At 39.9% G+C, this 27158-nt stretch overlaps 1 protein-coding gene across 3 annotated transcripts in view; it reads left to right on the top strand.

Annotated features, from left to right (window-relative positions):
- The window catches only part of cntn1a (contactin 1a), a 70162-nt gene that overhangs the window by 35127 nt on the left and 7877 nt on the right, over positions 1-27158 (top strand). For 2 of the 3 annotated variants that reach the window (XM_007546675.2, XM_016668755.1), the window contains exons 2-18: positions 2207-2334; positions 3883-3921; positions 11576-11705; positions 13141-13319; positions 13571-13666; positions 14988-15194; positions 15635-15734; positions 16594-16775; positions 16911-17035; positions 17507-17624; positions 18750-18897; positions 19876-20003; positions 21557-21729; positions 22433-22556; positions 25612-25773; positions 26191-26340; positions 26899-26978. In XM_007546675.2, the coding sequence (XP_007546737.1) occupies positions 2286-2334; positions 3883-3921; positions 11576-11705; positions 13141-13319; positions 13571-13666; positions 14988-15194; positions 15635-15734; positions 16594-16775; positions 16911-17035; positions 17507-17624; positions 18750-18897; positions 19876-20003; positions 21557-21729; positions 22433-22556; positions 25612-25773; positions 26191-26340; positions 26899-26978 (2190 nt within the window). In that variant the 5' untranslated portion in view covers positions 2207-2285. The remainder of the gene's footprint in view (positions 1-2206; positions 2335-3882; positions 3922-11575; positions 11706-13140; positions 13320-13570; positions 13667-14987; positions 15195-15634; positions 15735-16593; positions 16776-16910; positions 17036-17506; positions 17625-18749; positions 18898-19875; positions 20004-21556; positions 21730-22432; positions 22557-25611; positions 25774-26190; positions 26341-26898; positions 26979-27158) is intronic. The other variant, XM_016668756.1, reaches the window with a different exon arrangement.

Genomic DNA, 27158 nt, shown 5'->3' on the forward strand with positions numbered 1-27158 from the left:
ATTATGGAGATGATCGGTTTTGGACGGGCGATGTGCCCCTATTGCATAAACAATACTGAATAATGACTGCTACCATTAACGATACAGGGAAGAAGATTTTTAGTTCTCTAGCTTTGCTAGCAAAGTCGTTAGCTAGCAGCTAGCTAATAGCACAACAACAGCAACCTAATGTCTGTGTGATAAAAATACTGAACCGATAGATAAGAACAGTTTTTCCTCACCTGGTTGTCTCCTCCCGCTCAGTAGTTCTTCAGAGAAAGGCAGTCTGTCAGTGTCTGTTGTATTTCATTACCTCTCTGATTAAACCGCTACTCCGTGCTGAAGCAGAAACGACACTACAACGGTTTCCGTCATCTGACAAGTAGCAAGTCTACTCCACTTTATTCACCAAAAATGTTTTTTTGTTTGATTTTTTTAATTCACCAAAAGCTGTTCTGTAATCTGGAACGTTCACTACGTTCAGCTCCGCAGCTAGCCGCTTTATCTCACTGTGCGAAAGGCAACTGCGTCATGCGTCACGGGCAAAAGGTCAAAGGTAACAAGGTGACCGGCTTATTATGTTGTACAAAAAACCCCCAACAAAAAACAAAATAATTTTAGTACATGTTATTATGTGTCAGAAGAGGGCTTTGGAAATAATAATACAAAAAAATAAATAAATAAAATTAACCAAAAGGGCCCTTGGGGGCAAGGAGCAAAAGGGACAGGTGCTCAAGCCCATTTAAATCATCTATGTATTGTTGTTTAGAGTTTGATATATAGATTACACATAAATCTACTCTATATTAGTTTTCGTTTTCAAATGCTTAATGTGCAGCGTTTTACTTAAGCTCAATATCATGACTGTCCATATATTAAGAAAATGAAAATCTGTTGGATTTTCCTGTCTTGTTAGTGAGGAAAACTGTAGGAGCCTTCTTTCAGTCAGCTGTCCAGCAGTCAGCAGGGATGGCTTGAGTGAAAGTGGTGCTTTCACAGAAAACCTCTGGTACACGAGGCACTTTTTATGTCACTTCAATAAAAGGATTTTAACAGAAAAAATGCAGCACTTCTGAGGCCCTCTGACACCTGTGCACAGGTCACACGCTAAAGCCTCCTTCAAACTGAAACGGCGTTTTGTTTCCAAACCGACTGAGAGATTGTGCCATCATCTTTGGAAACGTAATTGTCCCCAGTCTGGGAATGTTCAAACAATTAGCCAAAAGTCAGTCATCAAACGTCAATCCATCACCAGACTGTGCCTTTGAGGCTGACAGGAAGCAGAGACGTGTGTGTGTGTGTGTGTGTGTGTGTGTAGGTGTGTGTGTGTATGTGTGTGTGTGTGCTAATGTGTGCCGAGAGACAGAGATTGGCTGCTGAAGCTTGATGAAAGCTGCTGTTTGGTCCTGATATCATCCCCTGTCACAATGGTGGGCAAGTGATGGATGGATGGATGATGAATATGAAGGAAATACAGTTCATTGAACGTCTTCTAACTGTAGCGTAAGCACAATCAGGGACTCCCAGCTTTTAAATTCTATTCCTACTGCAAGGACAAACAATCTAATATTAAAGCCACTATTCTTTTTTTGCCTCATGCTTTTCTTTTTTCGCTATGAAAAACTGGAGCTTGGCTCGTCAAAAGCCTGTATAAATGACACTGAATGGGTTCCTTTAAATTGAGCAGAGGAAGATCACACAGTTCAAGGGTAATACAGACTGCAAGAACAGAGAAATGTGGTTCTCTCTCTCTCTCCCTCCCTCTCTCTCTCTCTTTCTACCTCCCTTCCTCTCCTGGGGGTCCGAGAGCAAAATGACATCATTCTGTTCTTGCAGCTTGTTCCTGACACATATTCTGGGCAGAAGGGTTTTGTGTGGTGTCTGAAGGAAGAAAGTGGGTGAGAGAGACATATGAAGACTTCCCAGGAATCCTACACTCGAGTTCTTGTGAAGAAGTATGAAATGTCCTGCATGTCCGCAGCCCTGAAAGAGAAGACATATTTGTTCTTGTGGAATATGTCCTCGCCTTTATTGGTGAACCGGTAAAAAAGAAAGAAAAAAGAAAACTTTTACTTACGCAGTAAGATTTCTTTTTTTTTTTTTCTTTTCAAAACCCAATAGGTTTTTTCCAAGACAAAACAGCAAAGGCTATTAACTAAAGGTTCCTCTGCAGAGACTTTATTAGAGCCTTAAACAGTCTTTCTTTCTGTTTTCTTATCTCATTTAGGAAAACCAGGGCGTCCCGCTCATGTTTCATCAACCAGGTTTCTAGCTGTGACCCCACCAGGTGGTTCGCGCTCAACACCATGCTGCTCCTCGCCCTGCTCCTTCATCTCCTGGCCTTCTCGCTTGCAGGTTTCTATCAAAATTAAGATTAAGGGGAAAGGTGAAAAAAAAAAAAGAAAAACAAAGTGCAATAATGATTGAGCTTTTTTTATGGGAAATTGAATTCTAAGTTTCGATTCGCTGTTGGCCATAATCATCAAAATTACAGGCAATAAACACACCGCTAAAGTTTTTACTTTCTGAGATGATTTTTACTTTCTGTTTGAGTTGTAACGTGTCTCGTCTCAGAGATGGCCACTGAAATCGCAGCTATGAATTTGGCAGCTATAGTTGCTTAAATGCGACTGAGAAAGATTTAGAATTTCAAAGAATTTTGCTTGTTAGCTTCAGGTTGCTTTTTCCCCTTATTCCATCCAACAACATCCAACGTCCAACAACCAACAACCCATTTGTCCAAAAAAGAAAAACATGATGTCCTTCAGCAACTCCACAAACAGGCTTATGAATGACTGTCGACAAAGCATGAAAATCCAACAGGTGGTTCGGATAGTCGCACACGTTTTTCTTCATAGCTGTCAGTTTATCCCTTAGCTGAGGAATGAGGAAGACAAAGTGTGAACAAGCTGCTGAAAAAGTGTTTGGTTTGGGATATGAATCAGGGTATAAGTTGAGCTGCGTGGAAACGAGGAAAATCTGATGTTAATGAAACAGAAAAGTTACTTTAAAAAAAGTATGCTGCCATGTTTTGGTCAGTTTAAGGTAAATAAACATTGAATGAGTGACTAAGGGAGAAAGATACATCCTGTACATTAGAGGGCTTAAAGGTTTAGTTCTGTACCATCAGCTCAAAACCAAACAATCTAGATAATAAAGTAAGCTTGAAATGTCCAAGTCGGCGAGATTGATTGTATTCCCACTCCATAGACAATTCACAATTATTATTTAAACTTATTTCACACGAAACAACAAAAGACAAACATGTGAATCTACAAGATTCAGCTCTTGTTTCTCTTGATTTTTAATCATGACTTTAAAAGGCAGCACACTTCTTTTGTATTTGTGATTACAATATAAAGACAGTACACTCTGCACTTCCTTTACATCTTTAGGAACTTTAAAAAAAAAAAAAAATCACTCCTGTAGTAAGACAGACAGCAGTCAGTCAGCTCACTCTGGTCTTCACTTTAGCGAGGGGACATCGGCTTGACATGTTTGTTTAGCCGCACCATGAACAAAGTGTGATGTGACATTAACGCTATGACAGCTTGGGAAATGTCAAGCTCACTGTACACTACATCCACAGTGTAAGGAGTGTGCAGGTTTTCTGCGTTTTGTCATTGGGAATAACTACGCTGCAACCGGTTTGTTGTGCAACTACCAGTAGCAGCTTTTAACATCACTCGTCTTATACAAAAGACAGGAACATTATAAATTGCATTTTTTAATTTACGGTTTACGGATGTAATGTTGTGTAGGCAGTAGGGAAGTTTTTAAGCCAAATGTATGCGTTTGCATCATTTTAAGCGTCGTTCTTTTACAAATGTAAAAGATCGGAGTCTTGTGCTGTAACAGTGCAGAATTTTGATTTGATGATTAACGTTGAATTCTCTGCTGCAGATTCATCAGAGCAAGGGGCTGCGCTGGACCCTTTTGAAGGTAAGACAAATAATCTTCCTCACAATTTGCACTTTAATCTATTTCTAATCGTACCGTGTATATATTTTTTATTGTCATGCTAATTAAGGTCTGCGGTGTCTAAAATATGACTCTTTTAGCTTTCTTCTTTTTGTGGGAAGATGCCGTGATATCCACTCACTTGTTAATGATCTTTCTCACTGTGGAGTGGTAAACTTTAAATTGTTTTTTTTTTTTTTTCCGTCTCTCTACTGTCAATGCTGGTGTTACTCCCTCCAGGCATCATGTTGCACATGACCGTCGTGTTCAGAGTAACAAACCACTAAAACTCCTGCTTTAATACTAAAGGTCACTTCCTTAGATGACCAGTTGTTTACTAGGACTTTTCTGCTTGTTAGACCCGAAGGCAGCACCATGGATGTATTTATAGTCAGGAACAGTTTTTAACATGAATAAATAACCGTTCATACAGCCATTCCTTTCAACAATCAACAGACTGTTTTTTTGTTTGTTTGTTTGTTTGTTTGTTTTTTTCATTCAAAGCCAAGTGAATTATTTCTAGTAAACAAACTTCACTGTTCATTACTCTTCTTATGCAGAACATGCATATGAAAATCCTAAAACAATTTTGGTTTTCAAGATTTATATTTGGCCAAAGAACGATTGCCAGTTGCTGTCATTTCTTCTCACCTTAATACCTGGGAAACAATAAAACATGTCTTACCACTAAGTAAGCTTAGTAAGCTGAACCAACTGTCATCTAATCTTTAATTTAATAATAATAAAAAAAAACTTCATAAAAAAATTAAAGACAATGTTAGAAACTATAACATAAACTAGAACCCTTCCCACTTTGCTGTCTGTTTCAGGAGCATAAGTAAACATGTTGAGATATGAAAATACCACTGCCTTATATAAAGAAACAGACTTACAGTGTTATACCTTATTGGCATTCCTACTCCCTCATTTCACATAACCATGCAGATAAACGGCTACATTTCCAGGTTTTCTTCCGCTGGTTTTACAGAAAGCACAGAGCCGGAGTCTCCTCATGTTTTCTGTGGTGAGGTGGCCTTGGAAGAAGCCGTTATTTATAGAGAAGCCTCTGGGTGTTGACAGAGCTCCTCTTTAAGTGCATTAGAGCCAATATTTGTTTAGCTCCTAGCGTCGTTCCCGCAGTTCTTGTATTAGAGCCGGATATTTAAAAAAAAAAAGCTTTAAATTTTGCTTGTTTGTGTTCCTCATCATAGAATACTCTTTTAATAAAACTATAAATATGTAAAGGACATATAGATGCTATCACCACAGCGGATTAAGAATTACAAACCCAACAGAGGATATACACTGATAGCTAACAACATCATTGGGTAATGATATTTTACCCAGTGATGAGTAAAACACATTGACTCCCCAGTATTAGGAGGACATACTTAATAAAGAGCATGAGGAATATGTTTAGAATAGAATAAAGAAATAAAATATATTCCTACAGTACTATGACGTATGCAATATTTTCATGATGACAGTTATTTCAGCGTTCAGATGACGAATCTCTTCGTTATACTGTAATAATCCACAGCGCCGATCAATACTGAAGATATCACCACATTTGAAACTAATCAAAAACAGTTATCGCAGTTATTGTTCTGCGTCTGTGTGCAGGTAATATTCTTCAAACAGGCAACATGATGGCCACAAACATGCTTTATCAAGACGATCTCATCTGAAAGAAACCACAACTTTGTGGTACAACTTCATTAACTTCAACGGAGCCCGGACAAGGAAGAAGGTTGCGGCCATTAAAACATTGATTTACTTGATTATATCTTAGACCTTGCTGAGTTATTTGATGTTAAATATATGCAGCTTGCCACAAATATGGCAGCGGTTCAGACATGTAGAAGCCAAAATGAGTAAACAACCTGCTGTGGTCTCAGACTGACTCATTTGAGCTCGCTATGTTGCAAGCTGCACTCTGCGGAGGTTGCTGTGGATACTTGAGGAATAACTGCGCCTGGGCAAGAAGAGATGGGCCAAAAATAACACTTATTGATTTTCTTCAAATTACCAGAAGAAATGTGTAAAAAAATATATATATAACTGAATAAAATTTGCAGGAGGATGTCAGAAATCAGTTGCATTCTGTAAATGTGTGCTTCAACTCTGAGATGTATCAGTGCATTTTGCGTTTGTAATTTATTTTGTGTGTTGTTAATTGGGTACGTCTGTACAATTTCCAGGCGCAGCGTGCATTACTTTTTTCTGAAAAAAGAACAAAATGGATGCAATGTCATCAGGCTGAACTGGACGGAACAAATAATTTGAGTTGTTGCCTGGGAACAAGCTAAGATCCTGGATGTGGGCTGATTAGTTGATGGGATGAATAATTGTCCTTTCTGATGGTCTTCTTTGTTACCTACTCAGTCACCCCCCCGCCCCCTAATTCATTTTTGTTCCTTTACCAGGAAGCATTGGTCGTGTTTTTTCTTTGCAGAGCAAAATAAATGTGATGCTTGGGATCTATTTTTGATACATATCTCACTTTGACAGGCAGTAGCTTTGGGCTTTTAAAGTTCCTGAGCCGTGGATGATCTCTGTGAGGTCTTGGTAAGATTTCCTTGGGTGCACCAAGCATACATTGTGATTAACAGTGAGCATCAGATTCTCCCAATGGTTCTGACCAGGCAGAAAAAAAAATTTGCGTTGAGGTCGTGATAGTTCATGATTGTGTTGCCAGGGTGTGTGAGTCGTCGGTGCTGCGTGGAGTCGGCTGGTTGTCACGGCATTAGCTTATCTGTGCCGTCTTGCCCATGGCCACATATGAGGCTTCGTCATGCTAGATAGATATCACTGCTACTATTTCTACACTTGGCTGGAATTTCTTAAAGTAATATACTGTAATCGCTTTGGTGCCACGTTTGCAATACACAGTGCATCACAGCTTTGGCTACAACAAAAACGATTTCACACAACAGTTTAAATAAACAATCTATTTTCTTCCTGCTTCCCGCCAAAAAAACTGGATTGGTATTTTCTGTGCCATCTGTGGTGCACGCCTCCAAATTGTGCAAGTCTGAAATGTATTTGTTTGGCATTGTATTTGTGTTGAGGAGGGATTTGGAAGATAAAAAACCAGGGAAAAGGAGAGAAGATGTCACTATGTGAAAATATCACATGAGTATTTTATTTTTTTTGGTGCACTTATGAAAATGGTGCAAAAAATGTCATGCTCTGCATTATGATGCATTTGTGTTAAAACCTCAACCTTTCATTCTGCTAAGCTTTTGAATATATATATATTTTTTTTCTGTAACTGAAACTGATGGTGGAGGTTCAGAAACCTCCCACAGGAAAATGAGTTAAACATGAGAGTTTTGGCTCTTCTGCTATACAAAAGTGAAAATCCGTTGAGGACGCTGACGTGGTTTTAGTTGTCAATGGATCATTTTATGCAAACTGATGCGCAGCGTATTTGCGCAGGAGTTGTGGCATGTTGGGCAGCAGCTTATCAAGCAGGCAGCACAACATACAGGACCCTTCCTTAATGTCAATAATACTAACCACAAAGCAGATTATTTCACACTTTAATATAGACTATTGTTATCATAATCCATTGTGTTTACCAGAATAAACAATCCACAAATACATATAGCTACATGTTTTTGAAATTACAGTGATGCAGCGACCGAATGAGTTTTCTTAACCAAAGCAAATAGGTTTCAGTCGAATTAGTACAAGTAGAATTATTAATTATTATATAAACAGAATAATAAAGTGGATCATCCCTGCAGGGGAATATTATGCCTCATTACATGGCTCAAGGGTGTGTGGGTAATTATTACTACATTGTGTCTGTTTTGCCTCAAGGACACAATATGCTATCTGTCCCACTTGGACTCTCAGTTGGTCAAGCAAAAAAAAAAAAAAGCGCATCTTCTGCACATAGAGCGAATTAAAATTTAATTCGCCAGAGAATTACACTTCTGTGGGATTTGAATAATCATGTTTCCATGGGGATATTAAAACAAACCATGTGAACAAACAAATTTAGAAAGACACTTGGCAATAAAACAAAGACATACTAACATCTTCAATAATAATGAATGTTTGCTGCTCAATGTCACTATGGAAAAACAAAAAATCTGAAAATAAAGAAGTGTTGTCTATAAACTTCAATGCTATTGAGCTGCACAGGGCCGCCTGTGTTTGTTAAAGAGGTTTGTCTACTTCCAGCCGGCCCCGGTGGCACACATTACACATCTGTTTTGCAGTTGTGGCCTTCTCTGTTAAAGAGACTGTCTGGCTTTCCTTTCTTTTTCTGTTAGGAGGACTCACAGTTGACCATTGTGTAATAATGACTTGCCTGTTAAGAAAGTCAAAGCCAAGTATCCACAGGCGAGAAACGGCAAAATAGGGAACAGAGGAAATCTTTGATGCAGGATAAAAAAAGAGAGAAACAAAGACTCTCAGAGATTAGAGAAAAATTGGGTGATTGAAAGAGCTGTTGAAAAGAGATTTTCTCCTCTCTGTTTTGTGGAAAGCTCTATTTTAGGAAGTAGAGTGGGAGGCTTTGAGAAAAAGAGTAGGATGATTTGAGGTGTGTATTTGCAATCCTGCAAATGCTTCTGGGAAGCTGCATTGAGCGCTGTGATTCTTTAAGCTAAAGGTTGAAACTTGTTCCTGTTCCCTAAGATAATAAATGTCTTTATGTGCTACGTTATTTCAAGCTGTAGCGCATACATATTAGATTGTATACACTGAGTGCGTCATGTGTTGTTGAATCTTAATATCATATGAGATCGCAGTATTTTTTTCGGACGAGTTGTCAAAGTCGGACTGTAAGACGCATCAAAGTCGGGGTCTAAAATATAGAGACTGAGTAAACCGAGGAACATAAAACCCGTCAAACATCCGGTGACCAGTTACAGGGTGGGAACTGAAGCAATCAAGGAGCAAGCGACTTGCTGAACAGACTGATTACTTGAGTGGCAGCAGGTGAAAAAAAAATGGAACAGAGCATGTGGAGGGCTGGGGACGGATCAGGAAGGCTGCAGGAAAACTAGGGACTACGACAGACAAGTCCACGACTTTATTCCACTATCTTGCTAGCATGTTGATTTTTGCAAATAACCAGAAGTGAAGAAATGAAAAGCACTTAATTGTCATTATCTTGTTCCAGAAATGAATGATGTGTATTGCTATGATGGCCGCTGTTACATACATTGCATGTGTATTGGAACAAAGAGGATCTGTAAAGGATAGTAAGAGTATTAAATAATGTTGTTGTTGGTTCTTTTGTACAGCATTTGCATCAAACTCAAATAAGTCAAGACTTTGACTAGGCTACATCAAACGGTATCTATTAAAACTCCTTAAGCCATTCACAGGTGAACTTGCTGTTGTGCTTTGGATCATTGACCTGCAGCATAACCCACTTGTGCTGGTGATTAAGGTCATGAGTTGATGGCAGCTTGTGATTTGCTGCCATGTCACTGACTTTGATTCTCCTCTGCTCTCGAGTTCTTTAGATTAGGACATGATGTGTTGCCTTCTGCAATCTTTTTGTTCTTTGGTTTTTATGACCCACCGTTCTGCATGTCAAAGTTAATTAGTTCTGGCCATCATTCTGTTGCTGTAGTGTTTACGTCACACGTGGAGAAAGTGACTCACTTCTGATGGAAAAAAACAAGAGTGAAGAGATCTTGGAATGCCGACTTAGGGTTAGGGTTAATAGTTTTGGAATGCTGTTGATTGGAGCGAACGGGTTTAGGTGATCATGAAATGACAAAGTGAATCTTGAGGGTGTTGGAGACATAAATGGAAAGTAAAAAAAAATGCTGTAGAGAACGTTAAAGGCCCTACGTGTGTCTCCAGGGTGTATATGTGGCCTGCTTTAACACCCTCGCCACCATCTGTCACATCCCACGTAACATGGGAAAGTCGGGAACGGCACCAGAGCTCGTTACATTTCAACTGCTACTTCAACATTTCACCGAAAACCACCAGTGCCATCAGGCTAACATTTATATTTTCTATCTGTGTTAAGAGTTTATTCCACATTTTACGTGGTTTCAGCTTAAGTCAACAGAAAGCAGGGTCACAGTAGTCTCTTTGCTCTTCAGTGAGAGCTTTCGGTTTTTCCTTGCTCGCACTTCTTTCAACTCCCTTGCTCCCCAAACGCAGATTCTCACCTAATTTTAATTTTATCAACCGCTCAACGGCCCATTTTTAGCATTTTTTTAATTTCGCTCACAGCCAGCAGTAATTCTGAGTCCTTGGGATTTCCATCAATGTCAGGCGCTCTCATGCGGCTGGCTGCCATAGCGTCTGAGTGGAAGTTGATCCCGTCTTTCAGTGTCTTTACGCAGACCGCCTGCTCGGCTGTTCAGAGTGTAACAAACTTCTTAATGTGACTGTCGATGTGTCCTCGTGCTTTTTAGGCTTATTAGATTTTCAAGACCTTGAGCCCCTGACATCCAAGACAGAAAAAGTAATTTAAATTGTAGATGTGCACCTAGACAGCCGGTTTCAGAGATTACTCTACATACGCGTCAAGAGCCAACACACTTTGGGCTACAGCAATATGTGCATGATTCTTCTCATGACTTGTCTTTAACTCCCTCCTCTTGTGACAATTTATTTTACTATGATGCTCTGATGGCCTTACATAAAATCCAATCCTAGCAGTTGCTCTGAGAACTCTTCTAACAAGTAAACAGAGTGTTATTTAATCTCAATATTGGCACACTGGTTGCGCTAAGCTTGTGAGGGAACGTTTCAGAACAAACAGAATCATTTAGATCAAGAGAATCCCACCAGAAAGGTGAAAAGTTTAAGCTGCATCGGTGCGGTTCAAAGCACTGCATTGAACTTAAATAAAAACAATGCTTTTCAGATTTCAATCTGTGAAAACGTTGAACTCGCATCATATTAATTCAATCATGCACCGGCTTAGTAAAATCCGTTGAAGTTTGTGGTCGTGATGTAACAAAATGAATCAGTAGGAGAGGATTAGCAAGGCACTATAGGACATTGTTGTAGTCAGTGAATTCCTGGCTTTGGCCTGGTTCCATGAACTAAAGCAGAGCGGCATATTACTGTCTGAAATAGCATACGTCCCCCATTGAGGTGTCAGCTGTGCATTCTTAGAACACAGAAACACGGGGGGGGGAATAACACCCATGTGCGCACGCATTCATACACACGCATCCCATTTGCAATCCATTCAGCCACCTACACAGTCTTGATCTTTGAGAATAATCAGCGTTTGGGAACATTCTGCCTCATTGCCTATTCATGGCTCAGCATTGTGTTTATGTCTTATTCATGCCACTGCTCGGGATGTCTGTCTCCTTTAATGAGTAATTGGGGGTGATTGCATGTGTGTGTCGCTATTGCAAAAGCCAGATTGAACAACAGCAACAACAACAAAAAGCTTTCTCATGAAAGTGGGCTCTTGCACATCTGCAACACACGGCTAAACATGACGCATGCAGTGGGAAAAGGGTTTGATGTGGGCATTTTTAAACATCTGCTCTCACACCAACACATTTAGTAGTTGCTGGGATAATTTCTGCTTTGCTGATCAAACTTAGTGACTGAACTTCCTGATCTTACCAGCTTGCAAATGTGCCTCATGCTGTTTTTCATCCTACTCTGCCTTGGTTCTTTTCAGCAGATGATGCCACAGGTTTCGGCCCGGTGTTTGAGGAGCAGCCGGTGGACACTATCTACCCCGAGGAGGCGCCCGAGGCCAGAATTGTCATGACCTGCCAGGCGAGAGCCAATCCACCTGCCACATACAGGTAACATAATGTTTCCATAAACCCAGCCGCATTACTATGCACTTCAAATTTCACCTCCGTTGTTTCAGGGTCTGCAGACATGTCTGTAAAATGTCGGCTGACGCCCTTTCTTTGCTGAATAATTATTACTATACCAGTAGATGAAGATTTATATTTAAAGTCATCTTATAATTTTACCAGCAAGTAAACTGAGATACAACTGGTCAACAAATTCTTACTTTAAAAAAAAAGTTGTTTAAAAATACGTTTTTAAAAATGCTTGTAAAATATAGCACATTTTTTTTGGCAAAATATAGCAAAAAGGTTTGCTATACTTTTGCTATATAGTAAAAGTTATACTGAAAAATATAGCTTTCACTATATTTTACTTTTGCTAAATATAACAAAAGATTTAGCATCATTCAGCAGAAGCAGAATTTTTTATGAAACTTGAAATATTTGAAAAAGTACAATAGTAAAATGTTTGAAAAAGTACAATAGTAAAATGTTTGAAAAAGTACAATAGTAAAATGTTTGAAAAAGTACAATAGTAAAATGTTTGAAAAAGTACAATAGTAAAATTTAGCAAACAATATAATATAGTTCAGAAGAAGAAGCAGAACATTTTGATATATTAATTGCTAAAATTGATGAGTTTGCTGAAGACCTTTGTAGACAGTAAAACCAGTAAAAGCAAAAGACATTTCCAGAAAGGAAGACAAAAAGAATGCCGACACACAGATAGAAACAAAGCACTCCTATTTCTTTCTATTGAAGAAATGTCTGACATGTCTGTGCTCCAGAAGAGTTTGACAGAAAACCATAAGAATTGTCACAATGATAGTCATAGTTCCTTAAAGTAGACATACTTTAAGGATGTCTACTTAAAGTAGACATGTATGTATAAATGTAATTTATACATTTTGATGCATAAATTATTCCTGTACAGTTAAATATGTATGAACAGCATCATTCTGTTTGTCAAAAATCATGAAAAGTTAAAAAAACAGTTAGAGAATTCCACCATAGGATGACATTGTAATTGCAATCGTGGAAAAACCTGAGAGATATTCAAAAGCCAAAAAATTTGAAGATACTTTACAGTCTTGTGACTTGGTTAAGAGTTCAATGGAGTTTCTATATTGAAGTAGGCAGCTACTAAAGCAGAAGTAGTAAGCTAAAAAAAGCAGAAGATTTTGGCAAAATTTTGTGGAATTTTGTAGAATTTCAATTTCTATGGGGCTGAAATTTGCACAAAAAAGCGCAAACATTTCAAAAAGTACAATGGTAAAATTTAGAAAAAAGATATAGCAGAAATCTCCAGAAGAAGCAGAACGTTTCGATATGTGAATTAATAAAAACTGGTTAAAGTTAGCAGAAGTAGTTAAAGACCGAAAAACATAAATGGGATCTCACTGACAAACAGGTATACTCACCCAGGTTGCTTTCCATGCAGATGGAGGCTGAACAACACGGATGTTGACCTGAGCAATCCTGGCAGCAGCTACAGTTTATCGGGAGGCAACCTGATTATCAGCAACCCCGTTAGATCGGAGCACGTGGGGAAATACTCCTGCTTGGCTACCAACATGTACGGCACGGTCGTCAGCCAAGAGGCATCTGTCCAGTTCGGATGTGAGTTGTTTGGATTGGAGTGAGCCACTTCTGTAGGCAGCAATGTGCAGTGCCATCCAGATGTTGAGCAGCTTCCCCAGAGCTGTTAATTCATGCATGACATGCATATGAAATATGCAACAACATTTCATTAGGAACTTCATGTTCAGACAAACCTCATGTTTAGTGTGTAATGATGACATTTAGATGCGCGAGAGTCTTCGATTCAACCTGTAAAACGATGATCTCGTTTCCGTCTCTGCCCTTCTCAGATCTCGATCTTTTTTCACCGGAGGAGAGGCAGGCAGTGCACATCAAGGAGGGCCAGGGGGCCGTTCTGCTCTGCGCCCCCCCTCCACATTATCCAGGTAAATAAGCATGTGATACCGGAGTCTACTTCTCTGATGAAGGGATTTTCAAATTTGGTAAAATCTGCAACTAATCAGACTAACGCCCCCTGAAAAAAATGTATGCAAGTGGTGCTGTAGAACCCTGAGCTATATGTGGAGCTTTGTCCAGGGAGGGACGGAGGACATTTATTCGTGGTTAAATATTAACAGGATGTTTGAACTGCATATTTTTGTTTGCAAACACACCTTTTTCAAACCCACTACCTCATGACATATATCAGTGTGTTTTGACAAGCTTAACATTTAAATACATGTATGACATCAGCAATCCTATTTATTTCCTTATCTAAAAATAAAAGCTACACTGTAAAAAAAAAAAAAAAAAAGCCTCCTATCTACTGTAACATACCAGCAGCTGTGGTTGCCAGAACTTTACCATATCCTTTAAAGCATAACCACTATGAGATTAATACTGAATTGCACTGATTTCTTTGTAAATTGCTTTCTGGACTCTACCTGGGAGGAAATTTGCATCCCCAGAAACATGAGTACTTTGCCAGTCAGATGTAATTTAAATAAAGGGTCTGGTTTGAGACCCAACAGTGTAACCTCACACCTGTAGTCTGGGTAAAATAAAAGTCTCTGTTGTTGTCCAATCATTTCTTTTTCAGTGACTGTTGCCGACACATTTTCCTGTTGGATGGGTAATCATATTTGGTTTTACCATTTATGCAAACAGCCTTATTTTTATGCCATCTAGCCTTGCAGATTGTCCACAACTAGTAGAGACTTCGCCCAACGTGAAATTGTGAGTAAAATCTGACCAAAACAAAAACAAATTTTCCAGTGCGTCCTCAGCTTTAGTTGTCGTTTCCAGTCTCTTAATGTGGCTGACCAAACTGTTTCCCTCTTCCATTAGCAATGCTAATGTGGCCGTAGCCATCCGCTAAATAAAACGCCACTGACATTTACAATATTCACACTGAATGCTAATCTGTAACCATCCATTTATTATGGAATTACCCACTCCAGCAGCATCACAATCACTACAACAAGCAGAACTTCCCCACAGCGCACTCCGTTAAGCCTTTCAGCCCAAAGAATCCTGCAAATCCGTCTGCAAGGTCAAAACATGCGCGAATTGTAATTACTCTCAGCACAGCGTAGCTGTTCATGACTATTCATACGTTTCATATATTTGAGCCCATGCTCGTATCCAGATCCCTGGTCTGTTTCCATAGACGTTGCCTTGTGTCCGAACCGTTGATTGACAGGCAGCATTTCAACGCGTGTCTGTCTCTCTTTCTCTCTCCCTCTCTCTCTCTCTATCGCTGTCTAGACGAGCTGTCGTTTCGATGGATCCTCAATGAATTCCCCACTTTCATCCCACTGGACATGCGGCACTTTGTCTCCCAGATAACCGGCAACCTTTACATCTCCAAGGTGGAGTCGTCAGACAGGGGCAACTATTCCTGCTTCACGTCCAGCCCGTCCATCTCCAAGAGCGTGTTTTCCAAATTTATTCCCCTAAAGCCTCTTGCTGAACGTTAGTGCTTTTTTTTTTTGTCTTAATTAATTATTGTGTAGTCTTTATTGTTATTTTACACTCTAGGAGAGTGTCAATGTAAGAACATTGTCAGTTTGGGGGGGAAAGAAGGAGCAACTTATTAATACGATTTCTTTAATAGAATCAGTACATCTTGCAGTTTTTTTTGACATGGTGAATCACTGAAATGAGCACACAGCAGCACCACAGTTATTTTATTCAGATATTCTTCAAGGATGCTCCAAAATCCTCAGGAAACTCCATGTTTAATCACAGAAGTGCATTTTCAAAAAAAAATAAATAAATTGCGGTTTGGATACAAAGAATATTTAGCTTCGGTAAACTAAAGGATTAAAAAGAAAACATTATCTTCCATCCCTTTGATTTAAGTATGGTTCATCTTTGTGGTATGTGTTTGTACCTGTTGCTCTTCGGTTTAGGATCCATCAGAAAATATCCTGCTGACCTCAGTGTGAAGTTCCCGCACACCACTGCATTGGTGGGACAGGACATCATCCTGGAATGCTTTGCACTGGGGAAGTAAGTGAGAAAAGGTTTGACATTCCCTGTTTGCTTGAGTGCATGAAGTAACTGCAGGGTTATAGTAACGCTTATAGCAAAATGCAATCGGTTATTGCTTCGTCTTCTTCCCGGAGCCAAGCTAATGACTTCTGCGGCGTATGTTTGAATGGGATCCATGCGGTGTGAAAATGGCACGGGGAATATTTTCTTCTGCATTGACTGAAAAGCCGGGCTGAGTCGAGGAGCGGACGAATGGAATGAACTAAATATAAATCAAACGTAGACCTTTCAGTGGGTTAAGGGTGGCGCAAAGGGTCACGACGTACGACAACAAAGGAATGCTGATGTGTCAGAGCTAGGAATATGCAGTAAGTCTTAAAAACTGATGTTCAGAGTTGGTCCCTATTCAGTCTACCTGGCGTTAAGATGTTTTGCAAACTAAAGTGAGTACAAGTTCAGTCTGTAGTTGTGCAAAAGACGTGTGGAAATAAATGGAACCAAACCAAAGTTTTGAATGTTGGGAGGTGGTGATAAATGTATGACTTGTGAAATATGGCGATTTTAAAGCTCAACTAAATAATTGTGCTCTTATTTCTAGAATAAAAACACCAGTACAGACACGTTGATATAGTCTGAGTTTTAAAACAAACTTTTGTAGGAGCCCCGATGAAATCAGTGTGTGCCGCTCTTTCGATTTTTGCTCACAGAAAACTATCTGTCATTTTACCTCCACCTAACAGTTACTCTCTAATACTGACATATAGGATTCTAACGTGAATACGTGCGGCAAATGTTTTACTTTTGCAAAGCAGTGCATGTCTTACAAGCTGAATCCTGTCCCGTGTGTGACTTTGCTTCGTCGCCCTGTGCGTTCCAGCCCCGTACCTGCGATTCGCTGGAGCAGGAAGGGCAAAATTTTACCACATAATCATGAGGTGCGGATGGCAGGTGCTCAGCTGTTCATCCCAAACGTCCAATTCAATGACAGCGGCGTCTATATTTGTGAAGCGGAAAACCACAAGGGAAAGGACTCGCATCATGCCAACGTATCTGTGGAGGGTAAGAGAAATGTTGAATGACATGTCAGCCCTTGGCATATGAAAGCTAAAACACACTTTCAGTGAATTGAAAAGTCCCTATCCAGTGCGTTTTTTGCCTGTAGACTTCTTTAACTTTTAACTCCTCTCATTGCAGCACATCCAGAGTGGGTGGAGCACATTGTCAACACAGAGAAAGACCTGTACAGCGAATACACCATGTCTTGCATTGCCAAAGGTGTCCCGAAACCTCAGATCCGCTGGCTGAAAAATGGAGAACCGGTAAAATTCTGGCATGGGAATGTTTGTTGTTCAGTTGGCAGTATAGTAAGCATCCTCTGTGTCGTTCCTCTCAGTTGCGTGTGCAGCCATGTGTTGTTAATGTAGTTCAGCAGCGAGGGAACAAGCGTGTGTGTGTGTGTGCGTGTGCGCGTCTGTGTGCGTGTGTGTGTGTGTGTGCGTGTACATACATCATGACGGGGGGAAAATACTTGTTGTTAATCAGCTGTTGTGCAACGGTTCCCCAGAAACAGCTGTCGTCAGCCTGAGATCCCCCCGTGGGAACGGCAGCCAGTGACAGAAAATGTGCAAAGAAATATTAAGATGTGCTGTATCAAAATACATAATGTAAAATGCTGCGTAGAGAAGGCATGTAAGTGTGGAGCATTTACTTTTTCATCAGGGTGTCCTAGATGTCGTTTCTGCTGCTTAAAAGGGATGAAAATCGTCCAACTTCTCTGTTCTTTCCCACAGCTTGACGGGACCGAGTTGAGATTCAGCAGGCTGACATCAGACGATGCGGGAATGTACCAGTGCATAGCAGAGAATCGCCACGGAGTCATTTATGCCAACGCAGAGCTAAGAGTGTTTTGTGAGTCGAATCCTGGCTCAAGTCGTTGCTACAAAAACCGCTGTGCTAAAATGTAGAGGACTATATTCTAAAATCTGCTGAGCTAAAAACCGGTTTGGGTTTTTTTTTTGTTTTTTTTTTGCTAACCCCGTCCTGATCTGCCACAACAGGATGGGTTATAGATATGATCTGCAACATGAAATACCTGGCTGAAGCGACTGCTATTGGACATTAGAGGCTTTATCAGAAACAAAATACAAACCTGATACAGCAAGGCAATGGTTGGCATTTTAGCCTGAACCTCCTCGTGGGGAACAATGGAGTCCTGGATGAGTTTTATTTTTAAGTTTCATTTTGCATTAAAAATAATCTAATTATTAGAAATGCATAAAAAACTCATAATGTCACAGAAGAATTTACCTCACAAGCAAGTGAATTGGGAGAACAAAATTCATTCAATGTTCCCTCTCTAGCATATTGACTTTATGACTATGTCTATGCTCAAAACATCAATGCTAAACATAGAGGATATGGACTTGAATGACACAATATTCTTACTTCATAGGATTTAATATTATTTTGTATTAGAAGTGTGTTTATGGCAAATTTGGACCATTTTTTTTCTTCCAGAAGTTCATTTTTAAGGTCAGACACTGATGTTGGACAAGAGGTTGAAGTTTTGCGAAGACCAAATTTTTCCATGCCAAACCGGTTTATCCATGTCTTTATAGACCTTGCTTTGTGCTCAGATGCCTATTCATGTTGGAAAAGGAAGGTGATATTTTCAAAGCTGTTCTCACAAAGTTGGCAGGATGAATATTTCCAAAATGTCTTATGTGGAAGCTGTAAATAAGGGGCAAGCCCTACTGTCAAGAAGGGTGACTTTCCGTCATAGTCACTTCTCTGAGATTCCAACTTAAACAAGACAACAACAACAAAAAAAAAATGGGACACATTTTTTTTTACCCAATGGTGGATTAGAATCACCAGACTTTCGTCTACCAATCATAACTCCAGCTTTTGGGTTAAAATAAGAAATCTGCAGCTTTTTTTGTGCAGAAATTGTGCTCAGTACAACATTTTGACTCTCGAAGTATTGTTTAATACAGCTAGTTTGGGAAGAATAATCGATTCTGTCTTCCACAGTTGGGGCTCCAAAGTTTCCCCATGACCATGTGAGAAGAGTGCTGGCACCTAAAAATGGCCGGGTGGTTATTGAATGCAAAGCCAAAGCCGCCCCGAAGCCCACCATCACCTGGAGCAAAGACACGGAGCTGCTCTCCAACTCCTCCAGGTCAGTCGTCCCTTAGTAAGACTCAAACACTCGTTCTGTTCCCACTCAAATGAGTGAACATTTGATGTGTTTTTATTCTTTTTTTCCCCACTAAAAATAAATTTGAATAACAATCTAATGAATATGAATAAATAAATATTCATATTCAGTTATTTCTATTCATATTATTCAGTCTCTGGTTTGTAAAGGTTGAGTCGTCCTTTGTCGTTTCTAATGCCAATATTCATCAGCTGCCTGCCGTCGTCTGTCATTTGGACACATCTGGGCTGCAAGGACCAGAATCTGTCATTCTGCTTTGAAGGCAAGCTAAAGTGCCCAGAGAAACGCTTTACAAAACATTGATCTAAATAAGCTCCAGATCTATGAGACCCACCGTAATCGGAGGAAAAGTCTTAAATGTGTTTGATTGCTGAGCAGAGCTGCTCTGTCTGTCACTGGCTGACGTTAAGCTGGTAATGCAGCGCCGTTTGGGCAGAGGAAAGCCCCATCTTCTGCTCCTCACTTGGCAAACAAGTGTAATCTGAGTGCAGTGAGACGCCCCCCACACAACTCCCAATTCCAATCTCCAATGCTACTCCCTAACCCGCCCACCCCCACCGAGTCCCAATGCTGACGCTCACATATTGTGGAGGAGGAGCAGCAAGTCATTTACTATGCAGCGTATGCATCCTAATTCTCTCTACGGCTTCTGTTTGAGCAGGAGAGGGTGTGCGGGGGGTAATGGGCAGGGGGCTTCTGGCATGCCTTCCGTCATGCATGAAAAAAATGAATCCGTATATTACTTTTGAAGGAAAGTGAGACGGCTTCTTGCTGAGTTGTGCACATAGTTGCTTTTCTCATGAAAACTAACAGCGATATTGAATATTTTCACTATTTTTCATCATCTCCTAGTACGTGGAATACCAAACGGTGCACTTTTGACCTTTTAAGATTTCTGGAATCTTCAGTGTGTGAGTGTTTGGCCTGTTCCCTCCTCAGGATGTTCATCTGGGATGACGGCAGCCTGGAGATCCTTAACGTGACGCCCCAAGATGAGGGAAGGTACACCTGTTTTGTGGAGAACGACTGGGGAAAGGCCAACAGCACGCGCCCTCTGGTGGTCACAGGCAAGTTGCAGCCAATCTCAAACAAAGCTTAAAACAAACAGCCCTTGGTTGCCTTTGATGCTTGTTGGACGGTGGAGTTTGCTTTGACGGCTCCCAATGTTAGCTGGCAATCAATCTCGTCTTTCGCAGTTCTACCAAAGAGGGCCGACCTCCAAATGTCAACTGATGTTAAATAACGACCTACAGAGCAAAGTGACAGGATACAGGCTTCTGCTGGATATTCACTCGTTCCCCCAAGGCCAGATTGAGGAGGGAGTTGCTTTGGATCCAATGTGCAAAGACAGGGGAATTAGGCCTTGCCGTTCTTTGGGAGAAAAACACCAGTTCTTGGTTCAAGATCAGAAAAGTAATATGTGAAAATGAAAGATTGTAGTTATTTTGCCTGTCATTTCTATAATTTGAGCTGTCAAGCATCGACTTTGTTCACAGTTGAGATTCGGTGTCCCTGCATTCAAAGCTCTTTTCTGCCCTCTTCTGGACATTTGTGTTTATTGCACTTTTTGTTCCTTCAAAAAAAACATAAAGTTTGTACATGTAAATGACTTGTTTTTTTGCGTTTGTTCTGCAAACCTTTTATCATGTAAATAATTAATATTATTTATTAATTGTATTTAATTGTGGTGCCGTCTTTGATGCCTTGCTCCACAGGTCCTCATTTGTATCTTGTGTTGGCACTAAAATTGTCAGAAATCTATCTAATATGCTTTGTAAAGTGTTTTATTGCACAACATCTGTTTGATAGATCTGTGTGGTTGGGGGAAAAATACTGAGACGTGTAATATTAATTTTTATAGTTACGAATGGAAACGGCTATCAGACAAGCATCCTGCCACATGCGTGTTTATGGGGTCCAGTCGATGTGGTTTCTGTAATATTTAGGTGGACAGTCACCAAAGATAAAATGTATCAAAGTATATGAAAAGGAACAGTATTGCATCAAAATGCAAAGCATTAAATCAATCTTTTTTTTTTAAGTGATTAGATGCAGTAAACATTTTACTTGCATTGGATTTTGTTTGTAAAATTTAGAGAATTGTGATTATTAATGTAACAAGGTAAGTGATGAGAAAATCAGATAACTCCTTTTTTTTTTAAATAAGATTTATTATTGTTCAATGGGAGTACAGACACCAAATCTGGAAGGCTCATCATCTTTCATTGATCCCAGGATTTTTCATACCAAAGTCCATTTTTGATTTTTCATAGATTTTTAATATTGTTTTCTTTTTTTCAAAAGAAATTACAAATGACACAAGTATGTTTTATTTTTTTATTTTTTATTTTTAACCGGCTTTTGTTTTGACCATCTCTACTCGGAGTTGACTTGGATTCAAAGTTCAACTAAACACGAAAAACAAGCCTGACATCACTACACATTGGTAAATAAAAAAAAACACAAAAAAACAACAGATTTAACAGAAAATTTGATTCATGGATAAAATTGATTTATCGCCCACTCCTGACAGTTCGTGCTATCAAAACTGTTTCAGCTTTGAGATTTGATTCTTGTTTATTCTTGTCATTGATTCTATATGTTCCTTTTATTTCTCAAGAGTCCACAAAGATCACACTGGCTCCCTCGAACGCCGATGTTCACACTGGAGACAACACCTGGATGGAGTGTGCAGCGTCGTATGACCCGATGGTGGACATCACCTTTGTCTGGTCCCTGAATGGGCAAGAAATTGATTTGGACAAAGACAACACGCATTATGAAAGCATCCTGGTGAGTACTCGCCACAATCGTTTTTGTTTGTCTGTTTTCTCCTATTAGGACTGAATTTCGGTTCATTCAGGTCAAGAATCATGCTTTGAAGTCTGATGCTATAGCGTTGTTTTCACTGGAATATCTGAGATGGAAAAGTACAGTCTATTTTAAGTGGACTTTATGGCTCCAAAATTAATCCCCCATACTTTCTTGAAAAGAGCATTGAGTCATCTCCCAGTTGTAATTATAACTGCCATTATGTCCTATCATGTGGACATAACCTCCTCTCTCTCTCTCTAAGTGCATTTCTGACCATAAACTGGCGGTTTCTCATTTGTTTCTCCACTCGCTCAGCAACCACCAGATTACGACTGTGAATGATGATCTCCTATTTTTGTGAGCAGGAATTTTCCCTTTTTACAAGGGGAGTTCTGTTTCACTTCTGTTTGTGTTGCTAGCAAAGCCAATTTCAGCTTTTAGTGCAGTGCTTCGGTTCTGTGGGATGATTTTTGCTCCTATTTAGGTCGAGTGTTGATCTAAAAACGCAAATAAGGCAAAAAAAAAAAAAAAAAAAAAAAAAAAAAAAAAAGAAAAGAAAAGGTGAAGTTTGGTGTAAATCTCTTTAGATGTTTGGGCTGAAAAACAAAATGTTTCTGTCACTTTTTCCCCCTTTAGATAAATTTCTCAAAGTAACGAATTGTTTTCCTTGTGTTTAATGCAGAATGGAAGCTCAAACACTAAACTGCTCATCAAAAATGCTCAACTGAAACATGCTGGACGCTACACCTGCACTGCAAAAACCCATGTGGACAACACCTCCGCTTCAGCCCACCTGGTTGTCAGGGGTGAGTTGTGAGCCATTGGTGGAATTTAATTTGAAAGCCATGAAAACAGCTTCATCCGTAACACTTTTGATTTACTGGTAGTAGTTTTAGTTTGCACAGGTTGTTTTTTTTGTTTTTTGTTTTTTGTTTTTGAGTCATTGGATTTTGGTGAACAATCAAACATTTTTCTGCATTTTTAGGGTTAAGCCTAAGCTGACGCTTTGGTGAACTTTTAGGTTAATTCTGTAGAGTTTGTTTGGTGATTGTTTAAAACGTCTGTAAATTATTTTTATTTGAGTTTTTTTGTTGTGGACATTGTACTTTCCAGAGCAGGAAAGATTTAAAGTAATCTGTCTTACTTTAAATCATAAAATAGCGTTTGGATAAACGTCCTCAACATTTTTGAGAATGGAGCTGTTAAAAAAATGTTAATCCACTTTGGTCAATAGACTGGCCATTAGCTTCAGCCTGCACCTTCGACTACTCTGGGTCTATGTTAAAAGAAAAAAACAAACAAACAAACAAAAAGAACCTACAAAATTATCTACTGCACATAAGACACTAACCAAACCATGCGCAATATAGTTTTTAAAAAATTGCTTTTCATAAGATTTCTCCAAAGTATGCAAGGGTTAGAGATGCAGAACAATAGTTTGAATTTTAAACTTATAATGAAATACATCTGAATATGTCAGACAGTTTATAGCTGGAGAGCTTGTTAAGCAACTGGGAAGACAAAACTGTTGTACGGCTCATCAGCCACATACTTGTGCAGTTCTCATTAAAGCAATTCAGAATGTTAATTACCATAAGGGATCAAGTCTATGCGTGTTTAAGAAGGGGGAAAAAAATCAGACACACTGACGTTACAAAAACACTGTGAGAAACTCTTTCTAGGAACAATTGAATCAGAACCTTTTTCGCCAATTAATCTGGTCATCTCTGTGACAACAAACGTTGGGAGCAAAGTTTTGTTTTCTGAATATTGCTACGGGAACCACAGAAGACCTGTTTGTAACAAGAACCTGACCTGACCCAGGAAAAGAGCATGGGAAATGTATTTGTCTTTGATTGTCAGGAACTGTGATAAGTCGCTGCTCCGACAGAGTCACAGTGGCTGAATAAACTGAATGGGACACTAAATGCTTCTGTGACTGTAAAACGTGTTTGGAAGAGTGTCGGCTCCCATCCGGCCTCTTTATGAATGAATCAAGTGTGATGGTGATGTGATGAGGACATAATGACTCACACGGTTCTGTCTTTCTTCACTTTATTTTGACAGACAGCTGCTGATTTTTATCACTTCGTAAGAGTACACACAAAGTAAACACTGGCAACTTTCAGCGCTTTATCTCTCCTCCTGCTGCGAGTTCAGCTCCTGGATGATTCTCCAAGCTTTGCTTTTTCTCTCTCCCCCCACCCCCAACTCAACAACTGGGAGCCTCCCTTGCAGCTCCTCTTCTCCGGTCATGAAACAGGCTCAGTCTTACAGGACAAAGGCTTTCTGTAGATTTCCACTCAGGAATTCTAGCAGTGATCCAGAGTGCCAGTGATCCCTGCAGCGTCCTGGCTGGGCTGCTGTGGCTTTCACAGCGAGCGCTGACAGACGGCCAGGTGAACGCACAGCGTCTGAGCGTGACGGTTCCCCCAAACTGTAGCCAAAGCAGACATCCCGGGTCGCTCCTAATGGAGAGCAAGCCGGCAGCCGATTCGTCAAGGCAGATGAGGAAACGCAGAGCCTGTAAATGCACTCGCATCCTTGGACGTTTGAACCGTTTCCATTGCTTTTGCAAATCGATTATGTTCGACTCAATATGTTTTGGTTTCTGTAGAGCCTCTCCCATCTCCGGTGCTGAAGTTTGTAACTCCTTGAGCGTAGTCATGGTGACCTGGTGTCCTCTCTCATCCAGGCACATTTACACATGGGTCATGTTCCTTAAATGCCATGATGAGATTAACTGAACTTCAATGGATATTTAATACCTTAGAAAGTTTTTTTTTTATCCATCCCCTGACTTGTACTTTTTAACAACCTTAATTCTGATTTGTCTGGAGTGTTTTTTTGTCTTTGTGCTGTAATGGTATCCATGAATACTTATTGACAATCACTTGAGACCCAGTCACTGCACTCAAGTGATCCATTCCATTCATTTTGAGACAACTGGCACCATTTGATGGGGCCTCTGTTGAATTATGTCACTCACTTTAAAGGGAGCCTGTGTTTATGCAACTGCTTATTTTGTGTTAACTATTTTTATTTAATTGCCATTATTTTGGTAGAAATCTGGTTTTTTTAACATACGGGTTTATTTTTGTATGCATTCTTTTGTCAAAAAAAAAAAACAAATTTTGATCACAGGTGATTTGTAGAATAAATGAAAACGGTAAAACATCCAAGGGTGTGAGAACTTTTTTACAGGCGTTGTAAATATTGACAATGCTTACTATCCAAAACTAAGTTATTTTCTTGTACATGTACAGAATGTAAATGCCTTTCCTTTCTTCGTGGTTCTATTAGGGCAGTTAAACAGTGAATATATTGTCTTTGCTTTTATTCTCAGCTTAGATATATATATTTTTTTTCTAACAGGGAATTTTGGCTTTCTCAGGCTGCGGGTTGGGATTTCCAACCCAGACATTTTTTTTTTGGTTCCAATGGAAGAATTAAGAGTTGCATCAGGACCAAGAGAAACATTGGATTAAAAAGCCTTTGACTAAGTTTGAGTGAACATATTCCACTGCACTTTAAAAATTGAATGCCCTAAAGTCAAAGTTTGCCTCGGGCTTTCAAACGAAAAAGCTTGAAAATGTAAATGGCTGTGATATGCTGTGCTTTATGGAAGTTTTGTTATGTATGTTTTTTTTTTTTATGCATGTTAAACAGATCAGAGTTAATTCCAGGGATTTCCCTAAGAGACTGAATCTCTCCCAGAATCATCACTCTTCCTGTCTGCAGCTCATTCACAGCTGCGTGATTGTCCTTCGCCTGGGCTTTTCTGCCACATCTGCATTTTCACCTGTGACTTTAACTTTTTAAAACCAGTCTGTTAATCTTCCCTTGATATATTCGCCCCAGGGCCCCCCGGTGCACCAGGCGGGGTGAGAATAGTTGACAGATCGGACAAGAGCGTCACGCTGCAGTGGAGCCGTGGAGCAGACAACCACAGCCCCATCTCCAAATACACCATCCAGTACAGAGACGAGTTCTCAAAAGGCGTCTGGAAGAATGCCACAACGTGTGAGTAAGAGATATCGCCACAGGATTGTGTGCGATTGCAATAATTAATTAGGATTTATGGCTTTTATTTTGACAACAGCTTTCTTCTTGCCACTCTCTCATTAAAACTTGTGTTGTGTATCACTAATAAAAATACTGTCAAAAAGATTCGCCCACCTGAGCTGTGGGCAGCTGCAGCTCCTTCAGAGTTACCTCTGAACTGTCGGCCAGCACTGTTTTACTATTAAACTCACAGCTGTCAATGCCTTATCTTGTTCTCTCATAAAAGTCCAACAAGTTCAGAGTTTTTGCTTACAACATGACAAACATAATGTAACAACTTTTAAAAGATACTTTTACTGTCAATTTGATCAAATTTGATCAGACTCAAGTTGTGATTTTATTTTATTTTATTTTTATTTTATTTTCTTTTTGTAGCTCCTGCTGATGTTGAGGGGAATGCAGAGACAGCCAAAGTGGTGGATTTGTTCCCTTGGACAGAATATGAGTTCAGGGTCACGGCCACCAACACTCTGGGGACAGGAGAGCCGAGCAGGCCGTCAAGCAAAGAGAAAACCCTGGAATCAGGTAGGACCACGTCCAGATTTCTTAGATCTGCTGACTGTCATTTAGACAACTGAAAAGCAAACTTGTTTGCAGTGCTGTAAAAGAAGGAAAAAAACTGAGTTTTACCACCACCCAGCTTTCCGTTTGTTAGTTCCACCTTGTCTTTCTGTTGTTGCTTGCTTGAATATATAAAGTATCCCTGCAGAAGTGAATCAGCAGTATTGACATCAGGCTCGGCTTCCAAAAACACATCGTGCCAAACTCACCACACGAGCCTTTACAAATAAGCACTTTTGTGAAACCTGACACTGGAATTCAGACCTGCTATGACCTCTTTAAAAAAAATAAAAACTAAAAAAAAATCTCTAAATGAAGGTGAGCTACAGCTGGCGGGCTTCCTATGAGTAGATTAAGGATTGCGTTTGACGCACTAGCAGATATTGATACCGTGTTGGTCGAGGAAATGTGTCTCATTCGTAAATCCAGAGCTAGGTTGCAGGCTGTGTGTGGGTTTGGCTTTGTTTTTTGTGGATTCGTAGTATGTGGGCTCAAAGTTTTGCCACTGCTGTCTTATTGTAGTTCCTGTGGTGGCGCCCTCAGATGTCGGCAGGGGCGACGGGGGCAGCAGGGGCAGCAGAGAGCTGACCATCACATGGACGGTAGGTCAGCTGTTTCCAGCCTAGAAATCTCTGTGTTAAGAGCTGACGAAGCATTTTCTGTTCGGTCAGTTTGGAATAGCGGCTATGCATTTTGCTCAATAGGTACTTAGAGCTTGTTGTAAAGTTACTTTGTGTTTAAGTAAAAGATGTTCACAAATTGAAGGCTTAGTAAAACTCAAA

This window comes from Poecilia formosa, unplaced genomic scaffold (genome assembly GCF_000485575.1).
Source record: "Poecilia formosa unplaced genomic scaffold, Poecilia_formosa-5.1.2 Scaffold17, whole genome shotgun sequence".
Taxonomy (NCBI): Eukaryota; Metazoa; Chordata; class Actinopteri; order Cyprinodontiformes; family Poeciliidae; genus Poecilia; species Poecilia formosa.